General features: G+C 49.3%; 12 protein-coding genes across 12 annotated transcripts; 5 read left to right on the top strand and 7 right to left on the bottom strand.

Annotated features, from left to right (window-relative positions):
- Positions 1-365: 365 nt before the first annotated feature.
- ASPGLDRAFT_33579 (pyridoxal kinase) lies at positions 366-1,782 on the top strand (the record flags this gene model as incomplete). Its single annotated transcript, XM_022544329.1, has 6 exons — positions 366-419; positions 471-481; positions 570-649; positions 701-913; positions 966-1,083; positions 1,131-1,782. The coding sequence occupies 6 exons, from the start codon at positions 366-368 to the stop codon at positions 1,780-1,782; spliced, it is 1,128 nt and encodes a 375-aa protein (XP_022403374.1).
- A 120-nt stretch (positions 1,783-1,902) lies between these two features.
- Positions 1,903-2,649, bottom strand: ASPGLDRAFT_56258 (uncharacterized protein; the record flags this gene model as incomplete). The annotated part of the gene is made up of 3 exons (XM_022548184.1): positions 1,903-1,995; positions 2,061-2,233; positions 2,307-2,649. The coding sequence occupies 3 exons, from the start codon at positions 2,647-2,649 to the stop codon at positions 1,912-1,914; spliced, it is 600 nt and encodes a 199-aa protein (XP_022403373.1). The 3' UTR covers positions 1,903-1,911.
- Positions 2,650-3,350: 701 nt separating this feature from the next.
- ASPGLDRAFT_44528 (phosphotransferase family protein) lies at positions 3,351-4,248 on the top strand. Its single transcript, XM_022546043.1, has 2 exons — positions 3,351-3,458; positions 3,520-4,248. The coding sequence occupies exons 1-2, from the start codon at positions 3,385-3,387 to the stop codon at positions 4,217-4,219; spliced, it is 774 nt and encodes a 257-aa protein (XP_022403372.1). The 5' UTR covers positions 3,351-3,384; the 3' UTR covers positions 4,220-4,248.
- A 1,399-nt stretch (positions 4,249-5,647) lies between these two features.
- Positions 5,648-6,071, bottom strand: ASPGLDRAFT_44525 (uncharacterized protein). The gene has a single exon (XM_022546042.1). It carries the CDS (start codon positions 5,964-5,966, stop codon positions 5,727-5,729), a length of 240 nt encoding a protein of 79 aa, XP_022403371.1. The 5' UTR covers positions 5,967-6,071; the 3' UTR covers positions 5,648-5,726.
- A 1,883-nt stretch (positions 6,072-7,954) lies between these two features.
- ASPGLDRAFT_23844 (uncharacterized protein) lies at positions 7,955-9,464 on the top strand (the record flags this gene model as incomplete). Its single annotated transcript, XM_022543336.1, has 3 exons — positions 7,955-9,039; positions 9,102-9,299; positions 9,350-9,464. The coding sequence occupies 3 exons, from the start codon at positions 7,955-7,957 to the stop codon at positions 9,462-9,464; spliced, it is 1,398 nt and encodes a 465-aa protein (XP_022403370.1).
- Positions 9,465-9,849: 385 nt separating this feature from the next.
- ASPGLDRAFT_44522 (putative L-cystine transporter) lies at positions 9,850-11,145 on the bottom strand. Its single transcript, XM_022546041.1, has 4 exons — positions 11,038-11,145; positions 10,962-10,979; positions 10,458-10,896; positions 9,850-10,374 (listed from the first exon to the last, which is right to left on the bottom strand). Exons 1-4 carry the CDS (start codon positions 11,076-11,078, stop codon positions 10,003-10,005), a joined length of 870 nt encoding a protein of 289 aa, XP_022403369.1. The 5' UTR covers positions 11,079-11,145; the 3' UTR covers positions 9,850-10,002.
- A 253-nt stretch (positions 11,146-11,398) lies between these two features.
- Positions 11,399-14,418, top strand: ASPGLDRAFT_145252 (uncharacterized protein). The gene is made up of 3 exons (XM_022541845.1): positions 11,399-11,922; positions 11,978-12,345; positions 12,402-14,418. The coding sequence occupies exons 1-3, from the start codon at positions 11,772-11,774 to the stop codon at positions 14,100-14,102; spliced, it is 2,220 nt and encodes a 739-aa protein (XP_022403368.1). The 5' UTR covers positions 11,399-11,771; the 3' UTR covers positions 14,103-14,418.
- A 141-nt stretch (positions 14,419-14,559) lies between these two features.
- On the bottom strand, positions 14,560-15,912 carry ASPGLDRAFT_33573 (uncharacterized protein; the record flags this gene model as incomplete). The annotated part of the gene is made up of 1 exon (XM_022544328.1): positions 14,560-15,912. The coding sequence occupies one exon, from the start codon at positions 15,910-15,912 to the stop codon at positions 14,560-14,562; it is 1,353 nt and encodes a 450-aa protein (XP_022403367.1).
- A 260-nt stretch (positions 15,913-16,172) lies between these two features.
- Positions 16,173-17,150, bottom strand: ASPGLDRAFT_44519 (F1F0 ATP synthase subunit delta). The gene is made up of 6 exons (XM_022546040.1): positions 17,024-17,150; positions 16,928-16,950; positions 16,690-16,820; positions 16,492-16,580; positions 16,334-16,423; positions 16,173-16,274 (listed from the first exon to the last, which is right to left on the bottom strand). Exons 1-6 carry the CDS (start codon positions 17,096-17,098, stop codon positions 16,242-16,244), a joined length of 441 nt encoding a protein of 146 aa, XP_022403366.1. The 5' UTR covers positions 17,099-17,150; the 3' UTR covers positions 16,173-16,241.
- A 1,028-nt stretch (positions 17,151-18,178) lies between these two features.
- On the top strand, positions 18,179-18,740 carry ASPGLDRAFT_33571 (60S ribosomal protein eL29; the record flags this gene model as incomplete). Its single annotated transcript, XM_022544327.1, has 4 exons — positions 18,179-18,185; positions 18,296-18,347; positions 18,536-18,638; positions 18,705-18,740. 4 exons carry the CDS (start codon positions 18,179-18,181, stop codon positions 18,738-18,740), a joined length of 198 nt encoding a protein of 65 aa, XP_022403365.1.
- Positions 18,741-19,198: 458 nt separating this feature from the next.
- ASPGLDRAFT_121274 (uncharacterized protein) lies at positions 19,199-20,662 on the bottom strand (the record flags this gene model as incomplete). The annotated part of the gene is made up of 2 exons (XM_022540221.1): positions 19,199-20,361; positions 20,422-20,662. The coding sequence occupies 2 exons, from the start codon at positions 20,660-20,662 to the stop codon at positions 19,199-19,201; spliced, it is 1,404 nt and encodes a 467-aa protein (XP_022403364.1).
- A 265-nt stretch (positions 20,663-20,927) lies between these two features.
- Positions 20,928-22,293, bottom strand: ASPGLDRAFT_120786 (NCBP3 domain-containing protein; the record flags this gene model as incomplete). The annotated part of the gene is made up of 2 exons (XM_022540175.1): positions 20,928-22,166; positions 22,234-22,293. The coding sequence occupies 2 exons, from the start codon at positions 22,291-22,293 to the stop codon at positions 20,928-20,930; spliced, it is 1,299 nt and encodes a 432-aa protein (XP_022403363.1).
- Positions 22,294-26,286: the final 3,993 nt, after the last annotated feature.

Raw genomic sequence — 26,286 nt, 5'->3', positions numbered from 1 at the left:
AGCTCAAAACAGCAAACGGAGCCAAAAGAAACTCTGATCATCCGTGGAATCAGTGCGCTCAGGGTCTGTTCATTTGGTGCTACGGGCAGCTATGTGCTCTAGAGCAGGTGCTATGTCCATGAACACCGTTATCTCCGAAATGCAATAATTGCCTATACTGGCATCTACTAGTAGTAAGACTACTAGTAATCGGCAAATGTGCCGACTCCATTGACAGGTCGCATACAGTCTAGACCCGGCCAATCATCTTGCGGGGAATCCTTCCTGTCTATCAGCTTATGTAATGCCCCTCCATCCGCAAGTTCGTCAATTCCTCCTCCGATTGTGATTCCATAATTCCCCAAGTATCATTATTGCAATTAATTATGTCGGCAGATGCTCTGGTCCCCGAGACGTCGGTGCTTGCTGTCGCGAGCCATGTAGGTCCATTCCCGTTTCTTGGCAAGGTCGTGCATACTGACACTCGATAGGTCGTGTACGGGTATGTCATGCATGTTCTTTTTCAGCTTCCTATACTATGTATTAGGAGAGACAAATGAGAGAGACAGACCCTGATAAAAGAGCTGTAGGTATGTCGGGAACAAAATCGCGACAATAGTCATGCAGTCGCTGGGCTGCGATGTCGCTGCTCTGAACACAGTCCACTTCAGTGAGTCTTATCTCCTTCATATCAGAATAACCTGGCTAATTAACGAACCAGGTAATCACACCGGCTATAGACAATTCAAAGGCACCAGGGCAACAGCTCAGGAGATCAGCGATCTCTATCAAGGCCTGTGCCAGAGCCATCTCACCGACTTTAACGTCATGTTATCCGGGTATGCGCCCAGTGCTGCGGCCGTCCAGGCCGTGGGTACCATTGGCTTAGATCTACAGCAGAAGGCTCAGAAGGCTCCGGGGTCGTTCTTTTGGGGTGAGTCTGACCATTCCCTTTTTTGTGATATCTGGCTGAGCTGACGGGGCAGTGTTGGATCCTGTCATGGGTGACCAGGGCCGGCTGTATGTCAATGATGATGTAGTGCCGGCTTATAAAAACATTATTCATTATGCGGATTTGATTCTACCGAATCAATTCGAAGCAGAGTGCGTCCACTCTTAAGGATACCATGTTCAATTCTGACGATGCACAGAGTCCTCTCCGGAATCAAAATCACCTCCCTTAAGACCCTCGCAGAAGCAATCACCGCAATCCACAAAACCTACTCCGTCCCGCACATCATCATCACCTCCGTCCAACTCTCCAGATTTACATCAGAAACGGCCTCGTCACCAAACAGCCTAACCGTCATCGGCTCCACAACCCGCTCGGATGGCTCGCCCCGACTTTTCCGCATCGATGTTCCCGCACTCGACTGCTACTTCAGCGGCACAGGCGATATGTTCGCCGCTTTGACAGTTGCCCGTCTACGCGAAGCTGTTTTCGCTACTGGGCCTGATCTCCGGAATATCAAGTCCTGGGTTTCCCCAGATGAGGTGGCTCCTACGGACCTCCCGCTGGCGAAGTCTACTGTTAAGGTATTAGAGAGTATGCACAGTGTGCTGGAGAAGACGCTTGAAGCGAGAGATGCGGAGTTGCGCGCTACTACTACTACTACTACTACTACTACTACTGCGGAGACTGCGGGTATTAGTGAAGCGGAGCAACGGAAACAAGAGAATCTGCGAAAGAGCAAGGCAGCTGAGGTGCGATTGGTAAGAAACGCACGGTTCCTCCGTGAACCAACGGCTAGTTTCCAAGCACAGGAGTGGAGGAAAGAGGATTTGCCGGAGACACTTCAATAGATATTCATATGTATAGATAGAGCATGATACATTTGGGAGGAAGCATTGATACCCATTATTATCATTCACAAAGTCGTAAATCATTGGCATTTCTATACCCGACCCATTTTATAAACAGAATCAAACAAATTAAGCACCAGTGCTTCCGAAACCACCTGCACCACGAACACTCTCTTCCAATTCCTCAACGACCGTAACCTCAGGGGTGTAAATCTGCCTTCGTTAGCACCAATCATACCAAACAATAGATCATAACAAAGTGATAGAAAAAGACTCACCCTCTCCAAAACAAGTTGCGCAACCCTCTCCCCCTGCTTAACCGCAAAATCCACCTCAGAAAAGTTAAACAACAACACCTTCACCTCACCCCGATAATCAGCATCAATAACACCAGCCCCGGTATCAATAAAGTGCTTCGAAGCAAGTCCACTCCGCGGTGCCACGCGGCCATCTACAAACATTAGCATGCCCCTCTTAACCATCATTTTTTCAGATAAACGGATGAAAGTGGGGGCAGAACATACAGCATCCCTCCGGTACAGCAATTGCAAGCCCCGTATCAACCAGCGCCTTCCCCTTCGCGGGGATCACAGTCTCCTTCGCGCTGTAGAGGTCGTATCCCGCTGCGAACGCGGATCCGCGGGTCGGTGGTAGGGCGGTTTCGGTGAGTTTCTTGACGAAGAGGGGTGGGAGGGGTGTGGAGATGGAGGTGACGGCGGGAGTAGACATGTTGTCGTTGTCGTCGGTGTTGGGTTTTGTTCGTTTGGCGAGGGGAGAGGCGGGTTGTGACGGTGGTTCGTGGGTTGGTGCGGTTGTGGTTGTGGTGGTTGTGGTGGTGGTGGGAGGGGGAGTGGTCTCTTTGGTCATTATCAATTATATGGTTCAATTGAGAGACAGAAATAGAAGAACTGACTGGTTATAGTGCAATTACGGTGTGTTGTTCAATTTCACCTGCAGACTCGATCTGTAGAAACCAAGCAACGCGTGGGCGTTAGACGCGTGACCGCGTTAATAGGCTTGGCGTGTTTGTACCATTTGCCACCGCCGACTCAGCCGTACCCCAGCCGGTCTCCGAGGTCTCCGCACCGCTGTTCAGCCTCGGTTCGGTTGTTGCATTGCCAGTTATTAGCTGCGATACCAGGGGTGTTCATTGTTGCTTTCTCTATCGTTTATCAAGAGAAATACATATCTCTATATATAACCAAGGCTATTACAGAGTACATAATGGCCGGAGAAGTGCGCCAACCAATCGATATCCCGTCGTTAGAGCGGTATCTCAACCAAAATGTCCCCGAAATTAAGACCCCATTAGATCTGAAGCAGGCAAGTCTAGCGCCAACCACCAAATAAAACAATGAACTAACAAAATCCGTGCTACAGTTCAGCTTTGGCCAGTCGAACCCGACGTACCAGATCACCGGCGCCGACAAGCAACGATACGTCCTGCGGAAGAAGCCCCCGGGGAAGCTCCTCTCCAAGACAGCGCACAAGGTCGAGCGTGAATACAAGGTCATCCATGCTTTGGGGCAGACGGATGTGCCGGTGCCAAAGGCGTACTGCCTATGTGAGGATGCGGATGTTATTGGGACACCGTTCTATATCATGGAGTTTCTGGACGGGCGCATGTTTACCGACCCTGCGATGCCGGAAGTAGGTGCAGAGGAGCGGACTGCACTGTATGTCATCACATATTAGGGTACCTGTTGCATTTGAGAAGCTGATTGCTAAACTTTGCAGATGGCAAGATGCAGTCCGGACATTAGCCAAGTTCCACCGAGTCGACCCCAAAGCAGTCGGGCTGGAACGATTCGGAAAGCCATCTGGGTTCTATGACCGTCAGATTGCTACCTTCTCTGCCGTTTCCCGCGCGCAATCTCAGGCAATAGATGTGGACACCAAGGAGCCTGTTGGAGAGCTACCGCACTTCGCAGACATTGTGGACTTCTTCTCCAACAAGTCCACCCAGCCGCGCGATCGAGGGACCTTGGTCCACGGCGACTACAAAATCGATAACTTGATTTTCCACAAAACTGAGCCGAGAGTCATTGGTATCCTAGACTGGGAGATGGCGACTGTGGGACACCCCTTGTCGGACTTTTGCAACCTGACAAGCCCCTATTATATGGATGGCACGGATCATACGACTGAGACGTTCAAGCCCGGGGTAATCCCTGGTCTGCCCGCCCGCGAAGAGTGTGTGCGGTGGTATGGCGAATTGGCTGGCTGGGATCCGACACATGACATTCTTTGGGGAGACTCCTTCTTTAACTGGAGAAGCTCCGTGATCATGCAGGGGATCGCCGCGCGGTATGCCTTGAGACAGGCCAGTAGCGCCCGAGCTCAAGAGTATGCCAAAAAGACCAAGCCTTTTGCCCTGGATGCATGGGAGCGAGTGAAACGGGCGCAAGAACAGTCGCGGCAAAAAGGGAAGCTGTAGTTGACTGCAACCAATCGAATGCTTTGTACATAATGAGTTATTCAATCAATATTGCAAGCCCCCCCCCCCCCACAAAGTGAGCGCCATGATAATCTCGGACTCTTTCTCCGCGAGGTAGGCATGCGGAGAACCATCTGACCTGACTACTACATAAGTATATCCCTCATTGATGCAAGTGCAAAAATGAAAGGATACGAGTCAATATTGCTTACCGTGTCAATCATCCGTCTTTATGTATCATCTTGGCGTACTTGTACCATGCACTCCGACATGTACTCCGTACACCATGACCACCAGTTCTAATGACGATATCGTATGCGACAGTGCACAGAGTACGGAAATTCCGAACCAACATTGCAGGACTGTCTGATTGAGTGCGGCTACCAAAAACCCATCTCTATGCCGAGCGCATTCTGCAGACTTGAATACGGAGTACGGAGCAATTGTATCCGTCCCACTTTTGGGTCCACTGTCAGCACATCTGTCACAGCGCATAATGAACGGACAGCGAAATTCACTGGATGAGAATGTAGCAAGTGGGCATTCTTCACACAATCATATTGCTCTGATCCACACATAGTCGCTCTTTTATCGGAGATGTCCTGCCAAGAATGCTTCCGTAGATGTACTTGTACTCCGTACTTCCATACAAGACCACGGAGTACGAAGTACCAGAGTGTTCGTACAGGTAAAAACTTCTGCAACGTCAGCCAGCTGATAATATATATATCACTGCACACACAAGGTTGTACAACGGAGGATCATTGTCCGCAAAACCCGTGAGATTTGCCTATCTGGAACGGGCCGCATTTCTTCTTCTTTTCGTTTGCCTCTTCTTTTTTTCTCTCAAGAGAAGGCTGGCTGGCCATCGGGAAAAGAAGGAATGCAATAATGCGATTGGACCACATTCCTTCTTAGTCGGGGAAGCGGAAAGACGCGGCGCTAAGGTGGGTAGATTGAATGAGAACCCTGTCTACTTTATGCAGTGTGACAACAAGTCCTCATAATACTATGGACCAGATCATGCGGTTTCGACGTATGAAATATCGGCCTACCTGTTTGGGATAGATTGACATTCCGGACGGATATTACGAGCGACTGGAGCGGGGAAGTTTCTGTCCGCCGTCAAACGGCAGGATTTTTAGTTAATTGTGTCCAAGATACGGTTCAGATGATGTCAGCAGAGCATTGTTCGATGGAGTAGAAGTGGCAGCCATGATGTGATGGGATATTCGTATGTGTTAGTCTGGAGGCGATGGGTGATGGTCCGTAGAATGCGAAGCCGTAGCACGGACCGTTGAGAATGGCTTGAAGATATAAGCAGCTGAGACGGTCACCAGTGATTGACCCTTGTCGCGATGCAGATCATCGTACGGACGATAATAAAGGTCGCGGAGTACGGACAGAGTAACAATTCCGGAGTCCGCGAGAAAAAATGAGCGCGGTAGTATTACCCCCGCCATTCTTCAGACTCATGGAGTGGGGGTTAAAGAGTCAGTATCTCTAGCTAGATGATTCCGTGAATAAGTGTTTGTAGCTCTCTTTGGACGATTATCCAGCTGAATGCGAGTGCGTAGTCATGTACAGAGTAGTAGCAGTACTTGTAGAGTGTGGCTGTACAGAGCATGGCTGTAGCGGACGAATTCGCAAGTATTGACAAGGATAGATAGTAATAAGACAAAGAGACACCACGATGTAAAAAAGGACCACAGGTCTGTTCTTTAATCGACGCTGACTGCGCTTGCATCATGGAAGCACGGACGTAAAGGAATCCTTGTCGCCTTAGGCACTAAGCGAAGGGCATCCCACAACTGAACTGGCTCGATCACAAGCAGATCGCAAAGAGACGGAGAATAAAGAAATAAAATCGACACAACGATCAATCTTTAAGCTAAATCGAAAAATGTGCATCTGCCTGGGACTTGGGAGACAGTATCTCATTCTCTGTACTCCGTGCCCTCTCAGAAAGGAAGGACGGTTCAGTGCAGATGAACACTTCAGCCTCCTTTTCACTAGTAGCCAATCAAATGTTGGGACTGCCAGAGCCGCACCCAACGTGCCTTGGCCCGGTAAGTTTCCGGTCATGTTCCAACTCTGTGGAAAAGTTTCGTTTTTGTGTGGCATTTGGATGTTGCCATAAACCCTACGCTTGCCCTGATACTTGGCGCATTCAATCCCTATCGCTTTCATTGGAATGGGGGCTGAGCTGGCGAGTCGCCAGCATTGGACTGTCTCAAGTGCAGCTACTCCGTAGCAAATCCAGGTTTGTGATGAATATGCGCTGAGTTACTCCGTGCTCTGTATACCAGATGACGATGACCTGGTCTTATGGGCATCATATCCCTGACTCCCAGAAGACATGGTTGATTAAACGGTTTCTATAGACCGTATCTCTCAATTATCTCCCAGAGTACAGAGTACTACCCTGGGATCGCAGTCTGTCTGATCGCATGGTCTCTGGGGGTGGAGTAGAGGATATAATTTCCAGCGTGTAATCTGGCCAGTAGAGCGCCAAGGTGATCAGATCTAAGTCTCTGAAGAGTTTGATAGGCTCGCGTTAGAGCAATATTGAGACACAATCCTTATGCTTCTGAACATGAATCGAAATACCGTCCCTCAATGCTGTATATGTACTTTCAATGGTGCGTGGTCGTAATGCTGACGCAGTGCCGAAAAGTAATTTCAGTATGGAGAGTACCGTACCACAAACTGCCTGTGAAGACGGCTTGACCGCCTGCCGGGATTAAGCCTCATCGCTTTCTCCCTCTCCGCGGGCGATTCTTCAAAGATGGGTTGTTATTATTATTTCTCCATCCGTCATCATCTCTGTTCTTTTGCCCTTTATTATTACCCCTCCACATTTCTTCCGGCTCCTTTTGTATTCATTCTTATCCGTGGTTGTTGTCCCGGACTTTAATCCTTTTCTTTCCCACAACACCCGTCATCTGCGACCACGCGGATAGCCCGTTGAGCCTCATCCCGAGACTCTCCCCAGAGAAGCGGTTCTGCTCCATTCGAGCCGCACGGATTCCCACTTTCTCTACTTTTAGGTGAGTGCTTAACCTTCTTTTCTCCCCTTTCTTGATCGTGATTCTTTCTGTGTTCTGTGGGCAAGGGAAAAGGGCCAGTCCCAAGAAATTTGCCAATCAGATCACCTGATTTTGGATGTCAGCGCTATCTCGCGTAGTGATTTGTTTCCCTCTTCCTGCTGAGTACTTTTTTTTTTTTTTTTTTTTTTGACCCCTTTGCCCTTGAACGGCAGCTGAGCTGTTAGGATGGAATGATGTGGAATGCTGTGTTCTTTGCCATGTCTGAGGCTGCCCAAAAACCCTTTGATCCACACTCAACTCGTATTCCGGGCTGCACTAGAATCCTTTTGGGCTTTAAAACCACGAAGCTCGCATCTGCCGTGATATAAATGCCACCCTTATGTTATAATGCCCAGCGAATTTACAGCTTGTTCCGATTCCTTAAGCGGATTTTGCTTTCTACATTTCTATCATTCACTTGCGCGAGAACGAAAACTAACGTGGGCAGACAGGACACTTGGGAAGAACAGCCCAGTTGACGTGGCATTCAATCTTCGATGAGCCACGGTCTCCGACAGAATCTGCTACGGATCTGTGGGATTTCACCATTATCTGATTGATAAGAGCCAAGGAAGAGATAGGAGAAGGAAGGCAAGCAGAGACTCCAAGGGGTGGCGCACCTAATGCGCGTGAAACCACCGCCTTAATGTCCCACGCATATGATTCTGATGATGGCGGCCGCTCTCCTGGTCTGGAGCCTTCAAAACCCGACTATGGACTTGTTGATGAGCAGCCGCCTCCGTTCGTCAGGAATGATAAGGGAACGTCGCCAGACAGTTCCCGTAAGAACCAGCCGAATCACTTTGAACCCGGTTTTAGCCATGGCAGTGCCGTGCTGATAGGTCAATTAGACGGAAATCGACCCGATATTAGAGACTATGAGATCCATAACCCATTCAAACGGGAGATCACGCCAGAGGAGGGGTTCAATCCGCAGAAGATTATTGCTAAGAATGCATTGCAATTGTTGCAAAATGAACCGCCAGCGCCCAAGGAAATTGCACCCAAGTATGATTTCCACCAGCAAGACAATCAAATCCGAGACATCAAAAGTGAGCAAGGAATACCTCCACAACTTCCGCCGCCAGTACCATCAATAGTCGGCCCTACAAGAACACCACTCGAACTGAAAGCCTACTCCATGTTACAACCTTCGGAGGCTCCGAGACACGATTTACTTCCCGCTATTCATCAACCACCTTCAGCGCTTCCGAAGTCACCGGAGAATCAACCAAGCCTACCGCCTCTGCAATCCGCTTTGGGTGAACTCCCGAGTGTCCCAGCAAAGGAACCTCGGGTCAATGCCAGTGGTGCACCTTCTTACTCGCTTCATCCGGTCACAAATGGCCCGCCTCCACGGGTAGATGTGTCGCGTGAACATCAGCTTCCGGGGCCTCCTCAAGTTCCTCTTAGTCCTTATTCACATTGGTCGCCCGCAAGCTCCAAAGATATATCGACAGTACCTTCGCCTGTGTCGCATCCACCCTGCCCAAGGCCTCCTCCGCACAAGTCCAACATACATTATGTGACTTCACCTTATGATGTACCAACACACTCTGCGAAGAGCCCAGTAACATGTTACCCAACGCCCACAGACCCACCTACTGTTGGGTCATATGACAGGCCGTACAGTGATGCGAATACGCCTTTGAATGGGGTCGCTACTGGCAGTTTTAAGTGTCACCATCCTGGATGCAACGCCCTTCCTTTTCAAACTCAGTATCTGCTGAAGTAAGTTATCGGTACTGCTACGAATATGGCTACTTTTGCTTACCAATTTCTTGTCCGAACAGTTCTCATGCGAACGTACATTCGCAAGACCGTCCCCACTATTGCCCAGTTGAGGGATGTGTCAGGGGCCCTGGTGGTAAAGGGTTCAAACGCAAGAATGAAATGATTCGGCACGGGCTAGTGCATAACTCCCCTGGGTATATATGCCCATTCTGTCCGGATCAGCAGCGCAAGTATCCACGACCTGATAATCTCCAAAGGTAAGTTTTCCCGCCGCAACGAGATTGGATCGTAGCTAACTGAAGAATAGACACGTCCGAGTTCACCATGTTGATAAGGACAAAGATGACTCCGAATTAAGACGGGTCTTAATGCAACGACCCGAAGGCAGCGGCCGAGGACGTCGTCGTCGGGCAAATAATTAAGCTCCATGAGATGAATTGCTTATATTAATCATGCATTGCGATGCATCATAGCCGACTTCCATGAAGATAACTTTCTCGGCACGGCCGAGAATGACGCGGTTATCTTCGATGGGTATCGATGTATATTTGCATATGGATTTATGAACCATCATGATTCGTTCCCCCGTTTAATGATACCAACGACACAAGAGTTATGATATGCGGTTTTATTGCCATCCGATTTTTGTTATATACTGTTTCTGCTACTGCTTCTGCTTCTATACTGGATTGAGCGTGGGATTTAAAAGGTCTGGTCGATTCGAGGCCTATGGGCGTCATGTTTTCTGTCTTTACCTTTGCCTGTTTTATGCACTTTATTTTTATCATTCATATTCTTTCCTTGCATATACGGATTGGAAAGTGATGTTTCTTCAATGATAATCGTAAACTTGTTTCTGTCTATAAGTAGTATGAGTAACCAATAACCAATGACCCACTACTTGTCTATCAAGATCCAAAAGATCCCATCTAAAGCCAGCGTAGTGACCACATAGAGCGATCAAATATGAGCACTCCTCGACAAATGATTCGGCTCCGACAAAAGCGGAGTAATCAGATCAGGATCCCTCCGCCGATCCTTCCCATCCACGTCCCTGTACAGAACGTAGTGTTGCACCATGAACAGCAAATCAAAAACAATCGACACGTTGGACAGCAGAAGCTTGGCGGGGTTACCCGTGACGCCGCTCCAGTCCTGCGTGAAGCTCGAGTCGAGCAACAGCTGGATGAGAGAGAGCACGCCACCGGTGAAATCCAATAGGATCATTTCGATCCGCCAGCCGTCCGTGGACTTGCGTTTGTAGTTGAGCCATGCTTGGGGCACGTATTTGACGATTGTGATGAGTAGTTTCACGTAGGAGAAGGTGTACATCTGTTTAGGTTTAGTTTGAGTACTCGCGAGTACTCATGTGTTTTTCTCTGCCGATAGGAGTGTACAAGGTATGTATTACTCACCACGTCAATCCAAGCCCAAGAGCGGGGATCATACCCCCCATCCGGACTGACACCAAGAACAACACCCACAGCAACACTCACAGCAGCCAAACACCCCCAGAAAATCCCCTTAACCGGCTTACTTGCCTTCTGATGCCTCGAAACCTCAAACCCCCAGATCTTCGGGAAGAACTGCGAGTACATCAACGAACTCAGAACAACAGCATGTACCGCAAAAGCCAAGTCATTAACCCGCACAGTCGGCTCTTCGGACTGTGGATGCCGGGCTGCATATTGACCCCGAATCACAGGAGAGTACAGAAAGGTTATTGTGTATATAGCGTAGCAGACGAAGCCCAGGACATTAACGGTGGGGAAATCGATGGCTAGACCGACTGTTGAGCGACGGCGGTAGTTGTCGATTGGTTGGGGGTAGAAGGATCCGGACCAGCAGAGCATACTATAATCAGTTTACTGTGAGTATGGGCAGTTTGGGGTTTTGGATCGGATGATCTGGGAGCGTACTATATCCACCCTAGGAGGCTTTGTTTGCTTATCAGTTATATTCGCAAGGGTAAGGATGGGACGGAACGGGACGTACCGGGATAGGGCCTTTGTGAAGATTTCGAGTTGGGATGTCATGTTGGTATACCCACTCACTCCTATTCTAGTCGAGATTGAAGTGAAAGGCAGAATAAGTAGAAGAACAAGAAGAGGGGACGATGTCGATGTCGTGGATTGATGCGTTATCACACGTTGCCAAATTGGGACTGATAAGATAAGCACGCAATTAGCTCAAAACAACAGGCGGTGTGGAACAGCAAAATCTGAGTCAGCGGCTGGTTGTCCTGGATATGTGTTGGCGCGCTAAACCCCAAATGGAAAACAGTTGATGCGCCGATCTGAGTGTCCCTGGCGGCTTTACGTGTTGGTCTCAGCCTCCTCTTTTTCTTCGGTTGTCGCGATCTCTCGTTGTTTATTCATCTTTTTTGCCTTTTTGAAAAACCCATTGTTATTCGGACGGTTCCTGGTACACTTTGACAACTCATCATCCCCGTCTCTGCCCCCGCTTGTTTCGTCTCTATCACCGGCGCTTAGGGCACTCGTTTCGTCAGCTACGTCCCTCGAGTTCGCCATCTCTTATCCTCCGCATCGGTAATTGCCATCGGCTGGCTACTCGAGTGCGCATACCAGATCGATCTACCCCGTTTCTTGTCACCGCATGGTGCATTCTTCGGAGGTGGGGATCGCATAGATCTCCTTCGGATTTCAACATTCCAGTTATCGAGACCGCGTGTTTGTGCTAGGGAAATTCACGATTGATAAGAGGGCAATATGTCGCCCAATCCGGAGATGTCTGCTCCAGGGAGCAGTACATACTCCTCGAATACTCTACACGTTGGTGATGGAACATGGGACTCGGGTCGCGATACGTTTCTTCTTCCCAATTTGATGGGTCTGAATTTTGAAACCATGCAGTACAATGGTGGGTACATGCCAACATTTCAGATGACTGGCATATGTATGACTGACTGTGGTAGGCATGGGAAATCGGTTTCGAGATATGCCTAATTACCGTACGATGATATGCGCCCATGGTGTTCTTGCGACAATCGCCTTTCTCGGCCTCGTTCCCGCGTCCGTTTTGATAATACGATACTATTCGCGATGGAATCCATACTGGGCTTTCAAGTTGCATGTGTGGTGTCAGGTTTTGACTTTGTTCATGAGTACCATTGTGTTTGTGCTGGGCTGGTTTGCCGTCGGGCCTGAACGGAGCTTGTCGAATCCTCATCATGGCATTGGATTGGCAATTTACGTGCTTGTCATCTTTCAGGTCATGTGGGGCTACCTGGTGCATAGAATTGAGAGGAACAAGAAGAGATATCATGTTCCCTTCAAGCTGGTTGTAAGTGCTTGGCCTTTCTCCATGTCCTGATTCTTTTTACTGATCGTGCGCACCAGATACATCGCTGGATCGGTCGTATTCTCGCTATCCTGGGTATCGTCCAAATACCATTGGGTCTCACTTTATACGGCTCGCCAAAGGTCTTCTTTATCTTGTTCGCAATCGCAGTCTTCACGCTCTTCGTCGCATTCTTTGTGCTGTCATACCTATACGATACCGAAGGTTATCCAATGACAAGCGAATACGATAGTCGAGCAAGCTATGTTTCCGGGCCTTCAGCTTCCGAGGAACACCACCATGGCGGCAACATTGGCCGAATGGCAGCACTAGGAGCAGCAGGCGCTGGCCTGGCTCAGTTGTTCCGGAGACGCTCACAGCATCAAGACAGACCGCACGATTATGATGACTCCCACACGTCGTACATGGACGAGAAATACTCTGACGAAGAATCGCGCCGTGGCGGCGGCGGTTGGGGCAAGAAGCTACTCGAGCTAGGCGCGATTGGAGGTGCCGGCTTCCTCGCCAAAAAGCTCTTTGACAGGAGGCGCAACCGTGATGACGACGACACCGAGTCGGGGACTTACAGTCGAGCACATACTCGAAGCGACAGCATGACCGAGGAAACCATGAGCAGGATGGAAGACGGCCGACGACCAGAGCCAACTCATCGAACGCCTCTCTATCGGCCACCAAGCAGACCGCCGAGCCGACCACAAAGCCCTGGTTCGTCCTACTACAATAGTACCTACCTGACCGATCACGACCAGGACCGTCCAAACACAGGCCGCAATGCGTTATTCGGAGCCGGTGCCCTTGGAGCACTCAAGAACCTCTTTGGCGGCCGCAAGAACAATGACCAACGCCGTCTTGAAGAAATGCGTCAACAAGAGATGGAAGAAGACAGACTCGCGCGAGCAAACAGCAACCGACGCCGCTACACTGATCCCCGACACAGAAGAGATGGCTCCTACACCGCAACAGACGTGACGTCCGATGTGACAAGGCCACCGCACGAGGAATCATTGATCTCCGGACGCCCTCGCCGCAACACCTACGACGGCCAATACTCAGACCTCCCACCCGCACCACCAAGCCACCACCACGACATGCCCTCCGAAACAACCGGCTACGACTCCGAGCCTGGCGCCGCCCCAATCCCCATCCCAGGCCGCCGCCGCCGCCGCAGCAACAGCAACAGCAACAGCAGATACCACGACGACCACTCCTCTCCCCCAGTCTCCGTGGAACTAAAAATCCCCAGCGACGGCCGCCACGTCACCCTCCGGCGCCTCACCGAAGAAGAAGCCGCAGCAAACCGCGAATCCCGCCGCAAAGAACGCCGCACCTCCCGCCGCCGCAACCAAAGCGCAAGCTCCCTCTCCGGCAACGAAGGCGGCAGCAACAACACCTGGCGCCGCGTCGAGGAAATCGAACGCCAACAGCAAAAAGAAATGGAGCGTCAACAAGCTGCTGCAAGGGCAGCCGCTGAAAACACACACTCAATCGCTCCGAGCACGAGTATCCCGCCGTCTTCATATGCGCCGCATCCTTCTCGGATGAGTGGTATGGCGCCTCCGCCGCCGCCGCCGTTGCATCAGTCTCATCCTCCTTCGACGCTGCCGTATGGGTCGGGGAGTTATGCGTCGCCGGGTCCAGGGACATTTACGGGGACCGAGGCTAGTGGGGATTATGCGAATAATCGCCGGCGGAGACGGGCTGAGAGGGCTAGGAGACAAAATAGCGTGGACTTTACTTGATTGGGAGTAACAAGTTTCTCTTTTCGTTTTCCTTGTTGGTGCTTTTTCTGAATGTTACCCGAGTTTTATGTTTACCCCTTGTCGACACCTTGATATGCTTACATGTTATGGAATGACCATGCGGCACTTGTTCTTCATGATGGACTGGAATTGAACATATGGGATGATGATGATTTCTTTTTGTTTTTCCTTTGTTAACTGGCGTGTTTTATGACCTCGAACGTTCATGTCTCGTGTTTTTATTATCTGCTTCCTGTTAAAACATTTCTGCCATATGTCCTTGATGAGCAAAGATGAATGTATGGAATATAGTAATGAATATATCATTGTTTCTAAAGTCTACTGCTCGATTTAATGCAGTGTTCTAGTCAATCGGCTGTACTTCAAACGAAGAGCAGTAGACAATCATTTCATGATATACCTTATATAAACCTCGCCTTGTCATCAAGTCAAATCATCAATCCGTTTTCCGAATTGACTTCCACCCAGAAGCCGTGCCTGAACGAAGCTTGTCACACATCCATACGATCGTGACAACAAGCAGAATCAAAAGTGCCGTGATAAATCTAACAAGCGTTGTGAGGACTTTCGAAGATCTCAGACTCTGACTGGTAATGACAATCAGAGAAATGGCGCGTAGCAACAGCACCGGTACAGCGAAACTCAGCCGTAGTAGATTGACAGCATCATCAACCGGAACGCCCGAAACGACTCCTCGCTCATGGTTTGGAGATTTCGCAGTATTGAGTGGCATTACTGACAATCGAAATCCCACTCGAAACAGAGAACTAGACTCCGAGGATTGACCAGAATGCTCAAACTCATCTAGCGAGAAAGTAACCAAAGCAAGTTCGAAAACCTTCTTGCTCAGACATAAAAGTGAATTCTCACCCCGCTTATCACTCCTGTCCGTCTCTTGGCCATCCAAAGACCGATACTTCAAGCTTTCCCAACGAAGCGGCAACCTGTCCATCGTAGGAATGGGCATTGGAAAAGGTCTTTCCGGATCATCAACCGGTAGCTGGTAAGTCTCCACAGGAGCACGATACAGAGCAGGCCGTAGCGAAGGACGCCAAATAATCTTCCTTGTTTGTCCTCGATACTTCTCATTCCTGGTATTCCATTGTTTCCTCATCGCATGGTTAACATTCAAGCAGATTTTGCGGGGTTTATAAACGCCAGAAGACAACGGGGATTGGGGGCCATGAAGCGATAGTTTCGTATCCTGCTGGTCCTTTTGCGCGCCCAGACCAGTGTATATAGGGTACTGGGCATTCTCGGAAGGATTTGGCGTGGTATCGAAAACAGTCGAGCCGGAAGCAGTGAGGAATGACGGTTTTCGTGGCTTTGGCGGCTTCCATACTTCCGGGATACTGTTGAGACTGTGACTGTCGTAGCTGTCTTCCTTTAACCAAACTGGCTTCAAGTTGCTTGTCGTCTCTGAAGCAGCTGTATCCCTATCCTGCCATGAATCGAGGTCAGACCAGAAGCGAGTTGCACGACTGCTGGCAGGTGATGGTGTGGTTAAAGGGCTTGGTTGTTCGTTTACATTGTAAGAGGAGCATTTGTCGATGGAGATATCAGGTGCTTCGTGTGGGGTGTTGTAGGTGTCGCTAGAAGCTTGATGTTTGTCCGTTTCATTGCGCTCGTTCTTTTCTGCGTCGTTGCCTGTTTCTGATGCGTAGAGTCGTAATCTTCCGGGGGACACTCGAAGTTGCGTTTGAGCTTCGCTCAGAGAGCATTGGTGTAGGATGAGTCTCGGAGGCTGGGTGGGCGAGAACGCACTTGATGGAGACGATCGTGGGTTCATTGTTTGACTGATGACCTGTTTTATTCCGGTGAGTTGATAACAACGTTAAGAACGTAAGAAAATGGAAATTGGTGGTTTCGTCTGGTGAATCTATCAATTGTTAGGAGGATAAAGGGGAGAATGGAAGATTGAGGGGAAGTAGAATCCGGTGCACCATGTTGGGAAGGCGCAACCGTGGAATGTTAGAGAACCAAGAATCCGTCCAAAAGTACAGAAGGAAAGCAAAAGATTAGTGGACGTGACACAATTCTATTAGAGTAGCCTCTCAAGAGAATTGATATAGTTCTACAAGTTCATAGTCGAAGCTGCTGGATATGTACATCAAACATCTATTTCAGGAAAGACTGCAAGGTCTCCAGAACCTAGTAAGGCTGTCAGCATGCATTCAATTTAAAATGACGTACCCAAAAAAAGATCTTACCTCCAGCTCAATCTTGGCCTCAGCAATGTCCTGCTCGCTGCCGTTACCGCCGGCAACCTTCTGGGCCTCAGCGACCTGAGCGCGGACAGACTGCATTGAAATGCGCAATCAGCATGGTCCTATAGACAATCAAGAGTGGACGAATATAGAAAACTTACGTCAGCGCTGAAGTCCTCGAGAGAAAAACCCTCAACGGCGTTGATGCTCAGCTGAGATTCGGGCTGGACAACGGCGAAACCACCAGAGACTAGAGTAGCGACATGTGTTAGCCCTAGGGACAATTCAAGGACCTGGCCGCGGCGCATTCGAATCATCCTATCGCAAACCAAGGTCGAAAACTTGAATATCGGACATACGGAAGAACTTCTTGCTGGCGCCGCCCTCCTCCATAACCTCAACGAGACCGGGCTTGAGCTGCTCAATAGAGGGAACGTGGTTGGCGAGGACACCCATCTCACCGGATTCGGCGGGGATGTTGACCTGGACACTGTTTCGTCGGAAAGATTCATCAGTATGCATCTTCAAGTCGGAGGTGTGGGGACACCGAAAAAACATGGAACGTTCGGATCGGGGCAGGACGCAAGATTGACATACACGCCGGTCGAGTTGAAGATGGTCTATTATCGCATATTCGTCAGTAACAGTCACAATCGGGGTCTGGTAAGTGGACCAATTGGTCCGAAGTCGTACCTGGTGAGGGAGGGTCAGGGAAAGCTTGATCTTGTCCGACACGGCCTCAGCGTAGCCTCTGCGCTGGACAGGCATGCTGAAGACTGAGGGGCGGGCCCGGAGGGCAGAACGAGCAAAACGGAAGGAGTTCATATTGTAATTGACGGAAGCGCGGGGTGGTGAAGTTGTCCCTCGTGAAGCTGGGTTGAGGTGAAAGTCGCGAGGGTCGGATGCCGGTTGTTCCCTAGCGGCTCTGCAGTCACGTGTTGCGGAACGGCTTTGCGAACATCGGCATCACTTCAATGTACCATTTTGCTAAAATATTTACAGTGCCGGGTTCTTTGAAATACGACATGACTATGATGCGATACAAACTATATTGAAAGCAAGCCCAAAATATGGTAACAACATACGATATTGCACCCGACTGCCTCGTCTACCAAAACGGCGCATGCTATGTCCCGGCAGAGACGCATAACCAAGTCAATGGCCCTGGATTTAAGAGCAATTATGGCATAAGTTTCCAGCTACAAAGCACCACGATTGCTGGTTTCAATTGGGTCTCCATCGTTGATAATCAGCAAAGGGTTGCATCAATTGGTTCACGTGACATAATTCGATATCACGTGATGTCATTATCATTGAATCCAGACTTCCGGTCTAACAAACCTCTTTTTTGTCATTTCAATATCTTGATAGCTTACTGTATAATTTGCCAACTTAATGATATCCTCTGCGGCAGCAAATTAGCAACTACTCCATAGTATCTCAAAAGACAACAACAGCAGCAACAACGATGTCATGGTTCCAGATGTGCTTAGTCATCATTATCCGCAATCCGTTTTGGTACGGAGTACAACTGCAAAGACAGAACAAAAAAATGCGAAGAGAACAAAAGGGAAAGGAGGGTTAAAAGAAAAAGCGTAGGATATACCTTAATCCAGCAAAAAAACCAGAGCCGTAGAAAGTACGGAGTACTTAGTAGAATATCCATTCATACTGCATAACTGGCCCCTCCCGCCCGCCGAAGCCTCCCGTAAGCGAAATCCCACACAACGGGCAGCCCTAGCCGAGCCGGACTTGGGTCGTCGGACCTTTTGCACAGCTGACGGAGAACCTCTTCGACAATCCGCCAATTCAACGTCCACTCTCCTCGTTGCGACACACTCCGTCAAAATGGCCAGTACGTGCGACCCTACTTGGAATATCCTATATCGAAATGCTGTTACGGGGGATTTTTCGACAATGCGGTTTTTTGAGGCGGAAGCGCTGACTTGATGTTCCTTTGTGCAGAGTCCAAGAACGCATCGCAGCACCACAACAGCCAGAAGGCTCACCGTAACGGGTGCGTATATTTTTCTTTGGTTTCGAGATTGGGAGAAGGAAGGGGCTATGATGTTGGAGATTGGATGTTGGGGGATCCTTGGGGATGACCCCAGACCAACGCCTGCATTTAATACGCTTCTTCCTTTTTTTGGGGAAACCCAAACGACACATACCAGAACAACCCGCTGATATCGCCTTCAATAACAGTATCAAGAAGCCTAAGACCCAGCGTTACCCCTCGCTCAAGGGTGTCGACCCCAAGTTCCGCCGCAACCACCGTTACGCTCTCCACGGTACCATGAAGGCTCTTGTACGTTGAACCCAATTCGCAATACCCCGATAGAATTCCCGAGAAAACCGGCTAACAACCCAACAGAAGGAGCGCAAGGAGGGCAAGCGTGAGGTCGCATAAACGGGTATAAAAATAATGGAGAGCTACTTGGGTTGGTCATTTTAACGTGCGATGACAACAAAACACGTCAACGTCATGTCGAATAGCCTGGCTGGTTTCGCGCGATGACGGTTAAATAAATTCATTATTTTTGTCTCGATACCACGGCCTTTGAAGGGGTAGTCTACCCTTTGTCTTTCTACGGTCAGGTAGAATCGCTTCCTACTGTCAACAAAGAACCGGTTTTCTTTGGTTTCTTGATTTACTCAAAGTTCTAGAACCAGGCATATGTGTGTACAACACCGCGTCATTTCAATGCGCGAATGTTGAAGGATTATCTAACGTGCCGAGATAAGACATGCCTCCAATCCCCAAATACCCTTTGTCTACTCAGTGGCCCGGGGTTTATGGACGAAAGGCGACATCCGTAGACCACATAGCCTGATTTGATAGAAACGAATTGATTGCCAATGCCAAGATCACCCCTTCCAAACAATAAGCTTCTTATCAAATCCACCACTAACAACCCACTCCTCTTTAATACCCTCAACCTCAACCCATCCCGCCCAAATAGTCCTCACCTTACACCCAACATCATGCCCCATCTTCAACATACCCACAACCTTCCCCGTCCGCGCCTCAACCCCCCTCACCACCCCATCATCCCCATTAACCCAAACCCCAGACCCATCCGGCCTCCACGCAACCTGCGGCGTCGAATAGGCCGTCTGCGGCGCGAAGGTATTCGCCTGGATCAGGATAGCCGCGTCTTCGCGGTTCTGGAGTGCCAGGGCCTCGAACGCTTGCGTGGCTTGGGTTATAGGTTCTGTGGGTGGTTGGGGTTCGCTTTCCGGGTTGAAGGTTTCTGCTGATGGAAAGAGGAGGCGCACGATGATCACTTTCATGTGTGGGAGAGATGATGTTGCGACTGCGAGAAGGCCGGGGTCGTGTGGATGCAGGGCTAGACTGGATGGGGAGAAAGTGATCCAGGCGTTGGATTGAGGAGCCAGGTTCTGTTTTCCGAGTAATCTGCATTCGTATGGTGTATTCTGCCCCGTGGAATCAACCTGGTAGTAATAAAGATGCGTCGAATCTCGTCTCGAAACGAGTAGCATCGTATGCCCCAAATCAACATGCTTAACGAACAGCATAGTCTCGGGGTTAGTATCCAGGTTGATGTACGCAACTGGCCCGCGCAGCATCACGTCTGCCCCTTCGTTCTCGACTTGGAGATCAAACTCATAAACGCAAATCTTCGAGTCCCAACCCGCAGTAGCAACCAACACCCTCCCCGAAGGATCCTCATGCGCAACAACCTTAACACCATATTTTCCATGATCCTTCCTCGTCCCCAGAACCTCTTCCCCGCGCTGCAAGATAAGCTGGCCGGACATATTGGTCATGAAAACATATCTGCCATTGCGGACAGATACATAAGACAGAATCGGGGAGTCGGAGTGGCCAGCGAAGGACTTGACAGGTTCATTGTCCTCTGCTGTTTTGAAGAGATGGAGCTGTTTGTCTGCGCCTGTTGCCACTAGACAGGATGATGGCTTGTCGTTTTGTGACTGCCATGGCTCAACGGATGTAGCTAGGAGGTTTGACAATGTTGGTGTTTGGATAATTGTTGGTTTCGATGGTGCTGGTGCAGTTGGTCAGTTATTTGTTTTTGGAAGATGAGCAAAGGACATACCTGGGACACTCCATACGTCCTTCTTCTCATCCTCGTTATATCGTTCGAAATTGACGCTTTTTTCAAATGTTTTCTTCTCTTCGAGTACGCTCTCGATGGTCCAGTCGTTTGCGCTGTCGGGCTGCCCCACGTCTGTTGATAATCCCGCCTCGCGGATGAAGGTGTTGAGGGTGTCTGCGTAGTTGTTCGACCGCAGGAAGCGGGCGACTATGGTACTAGCCAAAGAGGCTGATTGAGATGCTGTAGCCATTGTTGTGGTTGGGGTTAAGTGTTCTTATCGCAGTCTAGGGAAGTCTGGCAAAGGTTGGCCGGTCCAATCACGTTCACTGCCTATTGAAGCTATTCTCTACAATAATATAAAATAAAATGGAAACAAAAAAAAAAAAAAAAAAACACGCTGGATATCGATTAGGAGTCTTTTCTTAGCAATAAAAGTAGGGATTATCGACATCATTATCTACGTTTTTTATGAATATAACTCCGACCATGCCATGCCATGCCACATATCAAACTGCTCAACCAAACATGTCCTCTGCCCTCCGTCTTGGACCTCCTCGTCCTTCGATTTTGTTTGAAAACAGCTCCTTCCCGGAGTTCGAGCCGTACGTAGATGGGAATAACTCCTTGACCGATGCCCCTTTACCCTTTATCGACAGGCCATGGGAAGATCCACGGATTGAGAAGCCTTCGTCTCGAGCTGTCCCACGAATGTTGACACCACCGTTATTGGAAGAGCCAGGGAAGAGCTCGACGCCCCTGTTCCGTGAATCAACCGGAGCTGAGATTCTGCTCGACAGCGTCTCGTCCGCAGCATCGATAGCGTCCTTCCGGCGATGGTTGCTGACTTTGCTCGGGAATAGTTCTTTCTTAAGATAGCTATCTGCGGTTTTATTCGGGAAAAGCTCGCGTTCGTTGGATTCCGACTTGGTTGGGAAAAGCTCGCGTTCGTTCGATTTCGACTTGGTTGGGAAAATTTCCTTTGCTCCGCTCCGACGGGGAGATCGCTCTCTGAATCGCCGTTCAGACCGATCCGATAGCAGTCGGTCACTCTCCAGGGTGTCTCGTCCGGGGGATGCACTGCGGTTTCGAAGACGGCCCGACGAACCCCCTTCATCGGGGAACAGTTCGCGCCCTCCGCGCCTCCGCCCAGGATCACCTGCGCTAGAATCACCTGCACCAGAATCATCGTACATATCCGCACTTATGAGCTCGTCGTTATCACGGTCTTGCCGTCGCTGAAGCTCCCGACCGTCGAACCGTCTCCGCCTATAATCGCCATCACCGGAGTCCCCGCCTTGACGCCTTCTTTCTGAGAGTTCCATTCGCAACCTCTCCCGTGGGTCATGCTCGGGGTGCATAAGATAGAACCGGCTCGCTTCGTGCGCACGAGGCTTCTTCCGATCCGTTTTCACCGCTGCTCTCACCTGGAGGACGGAGTCGGGGTACGATGAAAGGAGCTTGGCCGAGCGCAGACGCAGAGGTACTGCGGATGTATATTCATCCTCCCCAACCTGTGTAAGGGCAGCTAACGCCTGTAAACCGATCTCCGGCGACGAGTAGACGATATTCGCGGACGTGTCATCGATCCATTCGACGCGGGTGGGCTGTTCGGTGGTGAAGTGGTCGATGGCGAATTGTCTAATGCTACCCGTCGTTAGGTCGTCGACGCCTCGAATGTGAACCTTCTCGTATTGCGTTTCTGTCGTCTGAGCATCAAAGGCACCGTCATGGCCGAATGATGTCGTTTCGGGTTCCTAGCAGACGCGGCCAGTTAGAGAAGTTCGACTGGGATGGCGTCATATTCGCATCGTGCGCACTCACAGCTTCAATTGGTTCTGGCTCTGGAAGGGGGCCAAGATCGAGATCCATATCAATGTCCATGTCCGTGTTGGCCGGAGCGGTGCCATTTGTTGCTTGTTCGGCGACCTCCATGATGGAGAATCTGGGTCGTAGAGAGTCGAAGTAGACCTTGAGGATATAAGAAAAGTAATATGATATTCAGTAAAATGTCAAGTGTAAAGCTGTAAAAGAGGTGGGAAAGTGAGTGAGTTGTGACTGGGTGTTGATCGCGAACTCTGCGGCTCGCCTTTCAGACCGCCCGATTAGGAAAAGCGCGTGCGGAGTGACTTCAACGCCGTCAATCACTTCTATGCTTTCTTTCACATCATAAGAGCCAGACACGTCTAGAAGTGAACATTATAGGATTCTACTTATCCTGTGCGCTTTCACTCAGGCAATCGAGACAGCCAGCATATTGCTTTGAAGCAAAGTCCACCAGCTACGTTCATTACAATACCTTGATACTTCTGCCATGTGATTGGCTTGGGGATGATGAGATGCTATCCAGGGCTGAACGATCTTCTACTTCATGGTTTCTCACTAGCACCTATATGACATCTATGGACTGAATGAAACAAGCACTGGCTATCCACGACTTGATCAATATTGATACGCCAACAAGTCCAAACGACTATGTAGAAGGAGGAATTTACATTGTTGCATTGTTGGCGATAAACTTGGACTCACAGAATAATTCACTTGCAATAGCGGTGATCCAATATCTACAGCACTATCAGCGATGGCCTTGTCGCACCTTTGCTTTGTCAACATATAAGAAGCAACCTATGAGTATCGAAGGTTTTCGGCATTGTTATACTCGCCTCGACAGAGCCAAAAGCCACCTTTCGTTTCCAAACATACTTGACAGCAACTGAAGAATTCAAGACTTACTAGACCTCTGTTATTATCCAGTCAGCGCCTCTCAAGACCTGGCCCTCGAGATGCACACCGCTCGAGAAAGAAAGGATTCTTTGGATCTTTATATGGGGTCGCGAGTCAATTCTCTTGTCTACTTACACCTTACGCTTGTTGATTCTTTCGGAATCCAAAGAATTCTAGACGGCTACGCGCTTTAGAAGGCCAGCACATTCCTGTGTATAGCAGCTCTTTGAGCTCGAAACTTAACTACCGGTACCACGGCGACCTGGTAACCCATATGGTGATCCACAAGTATACGATGCGTGTTTTGGAGGACGCAGGATGTACCGAATGAAAATAAAGTCAGAGTAGCAGGTGGCTTCGAGTTCTGAGTTACCCGCTCTACGATAGATAGAGTTGACGGGAGAAGCCAGAAAGGTTCTCATCAGCCTCTTTTGAACATGCCGCGACCTTGAAACATCCAGTTTTCTGGAGGAGCCTTGTTACGCCTCAAAAATAATTTGGACCGCCAATACAGTTTAAAGGAACCGACTCTGAGGGAGATGGCCACCCAATAATATGAACTGTACCAACGTCTGCTGGTCGTTCTGCTAGTCCTGGTACATCCGCGTTTAGGCCCAAGGGTTGGCCGAGCTGAATCTCTAATCTCCAAGGGCCCTATGATCGACATCAGAGTGGATGTTCGGAGACTGCAACCCCGTGATACCAAAGCAATCCGCGATTTACGTGGGCAAAACCAGGCGCCAGAGTGACTTGATCCGGGCTCCGACATCGACATAATGCTCACAATGAACGACGGTGGGGACAGATACTATTCATGGAACTTCACCAATTTGGAAGAAAGCCAGATCGGAACTGGAATATCGACAAGCGCCCGGTGTCGTCAATGCCCAGGACTGTCTTCAGTGGGTGGAGCTAGTACACCGGTGAGGAGGCTCTGATAGCTGCCAGTAAATCACCAGTGCTCTTTGGAGAGGACATATCTGATCTTGTGCCAGATGCTTTGTCTTGTGGTATACCAAATGAAGTCTTTTTGGTCTGAGCAGAAGCTTCGACAGGCTCTTCGAATTTATAGAGTCGACAATCGATACAGCAATGTCCTAGGACAGCGATACCAGAAAAAACAGTGAGCAAAGGCTCAAATCCACGCGGAGCGCAAAACCCGTGTCTAATCTATCTCCAAGCACCCGAAAGAACTTGCCTAGTTAGCAGGAGAAAGACTTGAAAGCCTTTTTCGGCGAGCAAGTCTCAACACAGGCAGCCGAAGGATCCCCTTCACTCGATGTGGTCCTCCGAGACCCGATCATCTCTTCATCCGTTACATTAGGATATACTCTAATCCTGAACGGCATAGGACCAACATTTAAATAGCACCTGGAGAGATCTGGCTTACGAGAGAAGCCATATTCGTTCACAGTGTCGCAAGGCGACATCGATGCTGCAAGAAACGCCCGTATTGTTGATGCGATAAACACGACATTCTCTACTCAAGGAGTACAATGCCGTCACTGGTTGATTTCGAGTCGATTGGCTTCCTATCTGGAGCAGTCTTTGATTTCGAATCCTTGGGGGTACGTAGATCGGGACGATAAATAGAGCAATAAAGAGTGCTCTGTTCTCCAAGGCTTATCGGGACTATCTGATTGAGTATGGGACGTTGGGCCTAGATATCCTATTTCGGGGATGGGTTCTACTGGTCCGTACAATTGGCCTACTTGGGATGTTAGTTGGGCTCCTTTGGGGCTATAGGAACAAGCAAAGATGCCGATGGTGTCAGTTGCCATTCTAAGCACCAATCACAGCCATATTATCAACAATGGTCACAACTTTTCCCATAAATACCACAAGGATGAGACCCCGTCGTTGACTTGCCCTAAGCGAATATATATATATATATACAATATACACACACATACATACGCGAAGATTTCGGTGGTTAATTGGGTTTGACTATGATGACCATTATGATGCACTGCGTGATAGCTAGGCAGTTGAGAATCCAAGTTGCCATACTTCTGGTAGTCCAAGCACTATCACGATATCCAGCCAGCACGTCACTCCCGCAATGACCTCTCGATCACGATCGAGCCACACGCCGACCGGTTACATATTGCTTTTAGCAATAAGTTTAGACCAATACTATCACGCTTTCAATATCTGCAACAATGACGTCTACGAATCCTTGTTCAGCTGAACCTCGCTCAGATGCAAGTTTGCTCGTATAGTAGTGTCCGTCCCAAAAAGGAAATAACTCGGCTGCGCCACAACAAAGCCACAAGCAACGTGCTTCAGCCACAACCCCGAAAACGGAAAGACCAAAATTGAGTCCGTCGGAGGAACCGAAGAGATAGATGGGATACGGGGTACGGAGTAGACAACCACGCTTTCTAACAGTCACGCGACGGACAATAATCGGAGTCTATTTACATTCTTTGTTCGTATCGCTTGAAAGGGGCATGGCGACGATGATGGAGGTTGAAAAAAAGCTCCGCGGCGCAAAGCAACCTGTGAATTGGGTTCAGTTTCTCCGACAATAACCCAAGTTTTGCACCTCGCACTTCTAAACCGATTCTGGAAGGGGGCAAAAGGAATTCTCATTATTGGGTTTTGCTAGTTAGGGCGCGGAGTAAAGGAGATTCCTTTTCACTGAGTCGCCTCGCTGAATCGCCTCGCTGAGTCGGAGAATGTGCAGTGCACGCACGATCTTCAGCCCCAGGCGGGAATAGTTTCGAGATCTGAACCTGGTAGTTGGGACTGATTGAGTTTTTCTTTTTTCTTTATTTTCTTTTTGTGAGGATTGGGACTTATTTGTTCTAGATTGGATCTGTAATAGAGATTGTTGATAGTTTGGTGCATCTATTCATGGTGATGCGTTTTTTTTTTTTTTTTTTTTTTTTTTTTTGTTTTTTGCCTGGCTGGCTGACTCGCCCGGAAGAATGCCCAGAGACAGATAACAGAATTGGGAGACCACACACACGTACCGCACCGAACAACGCCGAATAAACTCGCCTGACAGCGGGATATCCGTCTAATCTTGCACAGACGTTGATAGTTAGAGACCACCGTGTATGGAGAATACGGCGTACGGAGTACCAGAGTACGGCAGCATGTGGGTTGCTTGCAACGCTCGGCCATGGTAGAGAAGCATTCTGTAAT

This window comes from Aspergillus glaucus, assembly GCF_001890805.1.
Source record: "Aspergillus glaucus CBS 516.65 unplaced genomic scaffold ASPGLscaffold_5, whole genome shotgun sequence".
In the NCBI taxonomy this organism is placed as follows: domain Eukaryota; kingdom Fungi; phylum Ascomycota; class Eurotiomycetes; order Eurotiales; family Aspergillaceae; genus Aspergillus; species Aspergillus glaucus.
Note: the sequence above shows the minus strand (reverse complement) of the source record. Positions and strands in the feature narration are given on the sequence as shown.

Bases quoted from the DNA above. Each gene is read 5' to 3' on its own strand.
- ASPGLDRAFT_44525 (XM_022546042.1), bottom strand. From the start codon at position 5,966: ATGCAAGCGCAGTCAGCGTCGATTAAAGAACAGACCTGTGGTCCTTTT.
- ASPGLDRAFT_44519 (XM_022546040.1), bottom strand. From the start codon at position 17,098: ATGCCTGTCCAGCGCAGAGGCTACGCTGAGGCCGTGTCGGACAAGATC. The intron at 16,821-16,927 runs GTATGTCAATCT...CCGACGAAACAG, and splicing joins ATCTTCAACTCGACCGGCGT to TGTCCAGGTCAACATCCCCG. The intron at 16,424-16,491 runs GTAAGTTTTCTA...ATTTCAATGCAG, and splicing joins TCGAGGACTTCAGCGCTGAC to TCTGTCCGCGCTCAGGTCGC.
- ASPGLDRAFT_44522 (XM_022546041.1), bottom strand. From the start codon at position 11,078: ATGACATCCCAACTCGAAATCTTCACAAAGGCCCTATCCCG. The intron at 10,375-10,457 runs GTGAGTAATACA...AAACCTAAACAG, and splicing joins CTTGGGCTTGGATTGACGTG to ATGTACACCTTCTCCTACGT.
- ASPGLDRAFT_145252 (XM_022541845.1), top strand. From the start codon at position 11,772: ATGTCGCCCAATCCGGAGATGTCTGCTCCAGGGAGCAGTACATACTCC. The intron at 11,923-11,977 runs GTGGGTACATGC...TGACTGTGGTAG, and splicing joins TGAAACCATGCAGTACAATG to GCATGGGAAATCGGTTTCGA. The intron at 12,346-12,401 runs GTAAGTGCTTGG...CGTGCGCACCAG, and splicing joins ATGTTCCCTTCAAGCTGGTT to ATACATCGCTGGATCGGTCG.
- ASPGLDRAFT_44528 (XM_022546043.1), top strand. From the start codon at position 3,385: ATGGAGTTTCTGGACGGGCGCATGTTTACCGACCCTGCGATGCCGGAA. The intron at 3,459-3,519 runs GTATGTCATCAC...TAAACTTTGCAG, and splicing joins GCAGAGGAGCGGACTGCACT to ATGGCAAGATGCAGTCCGGA.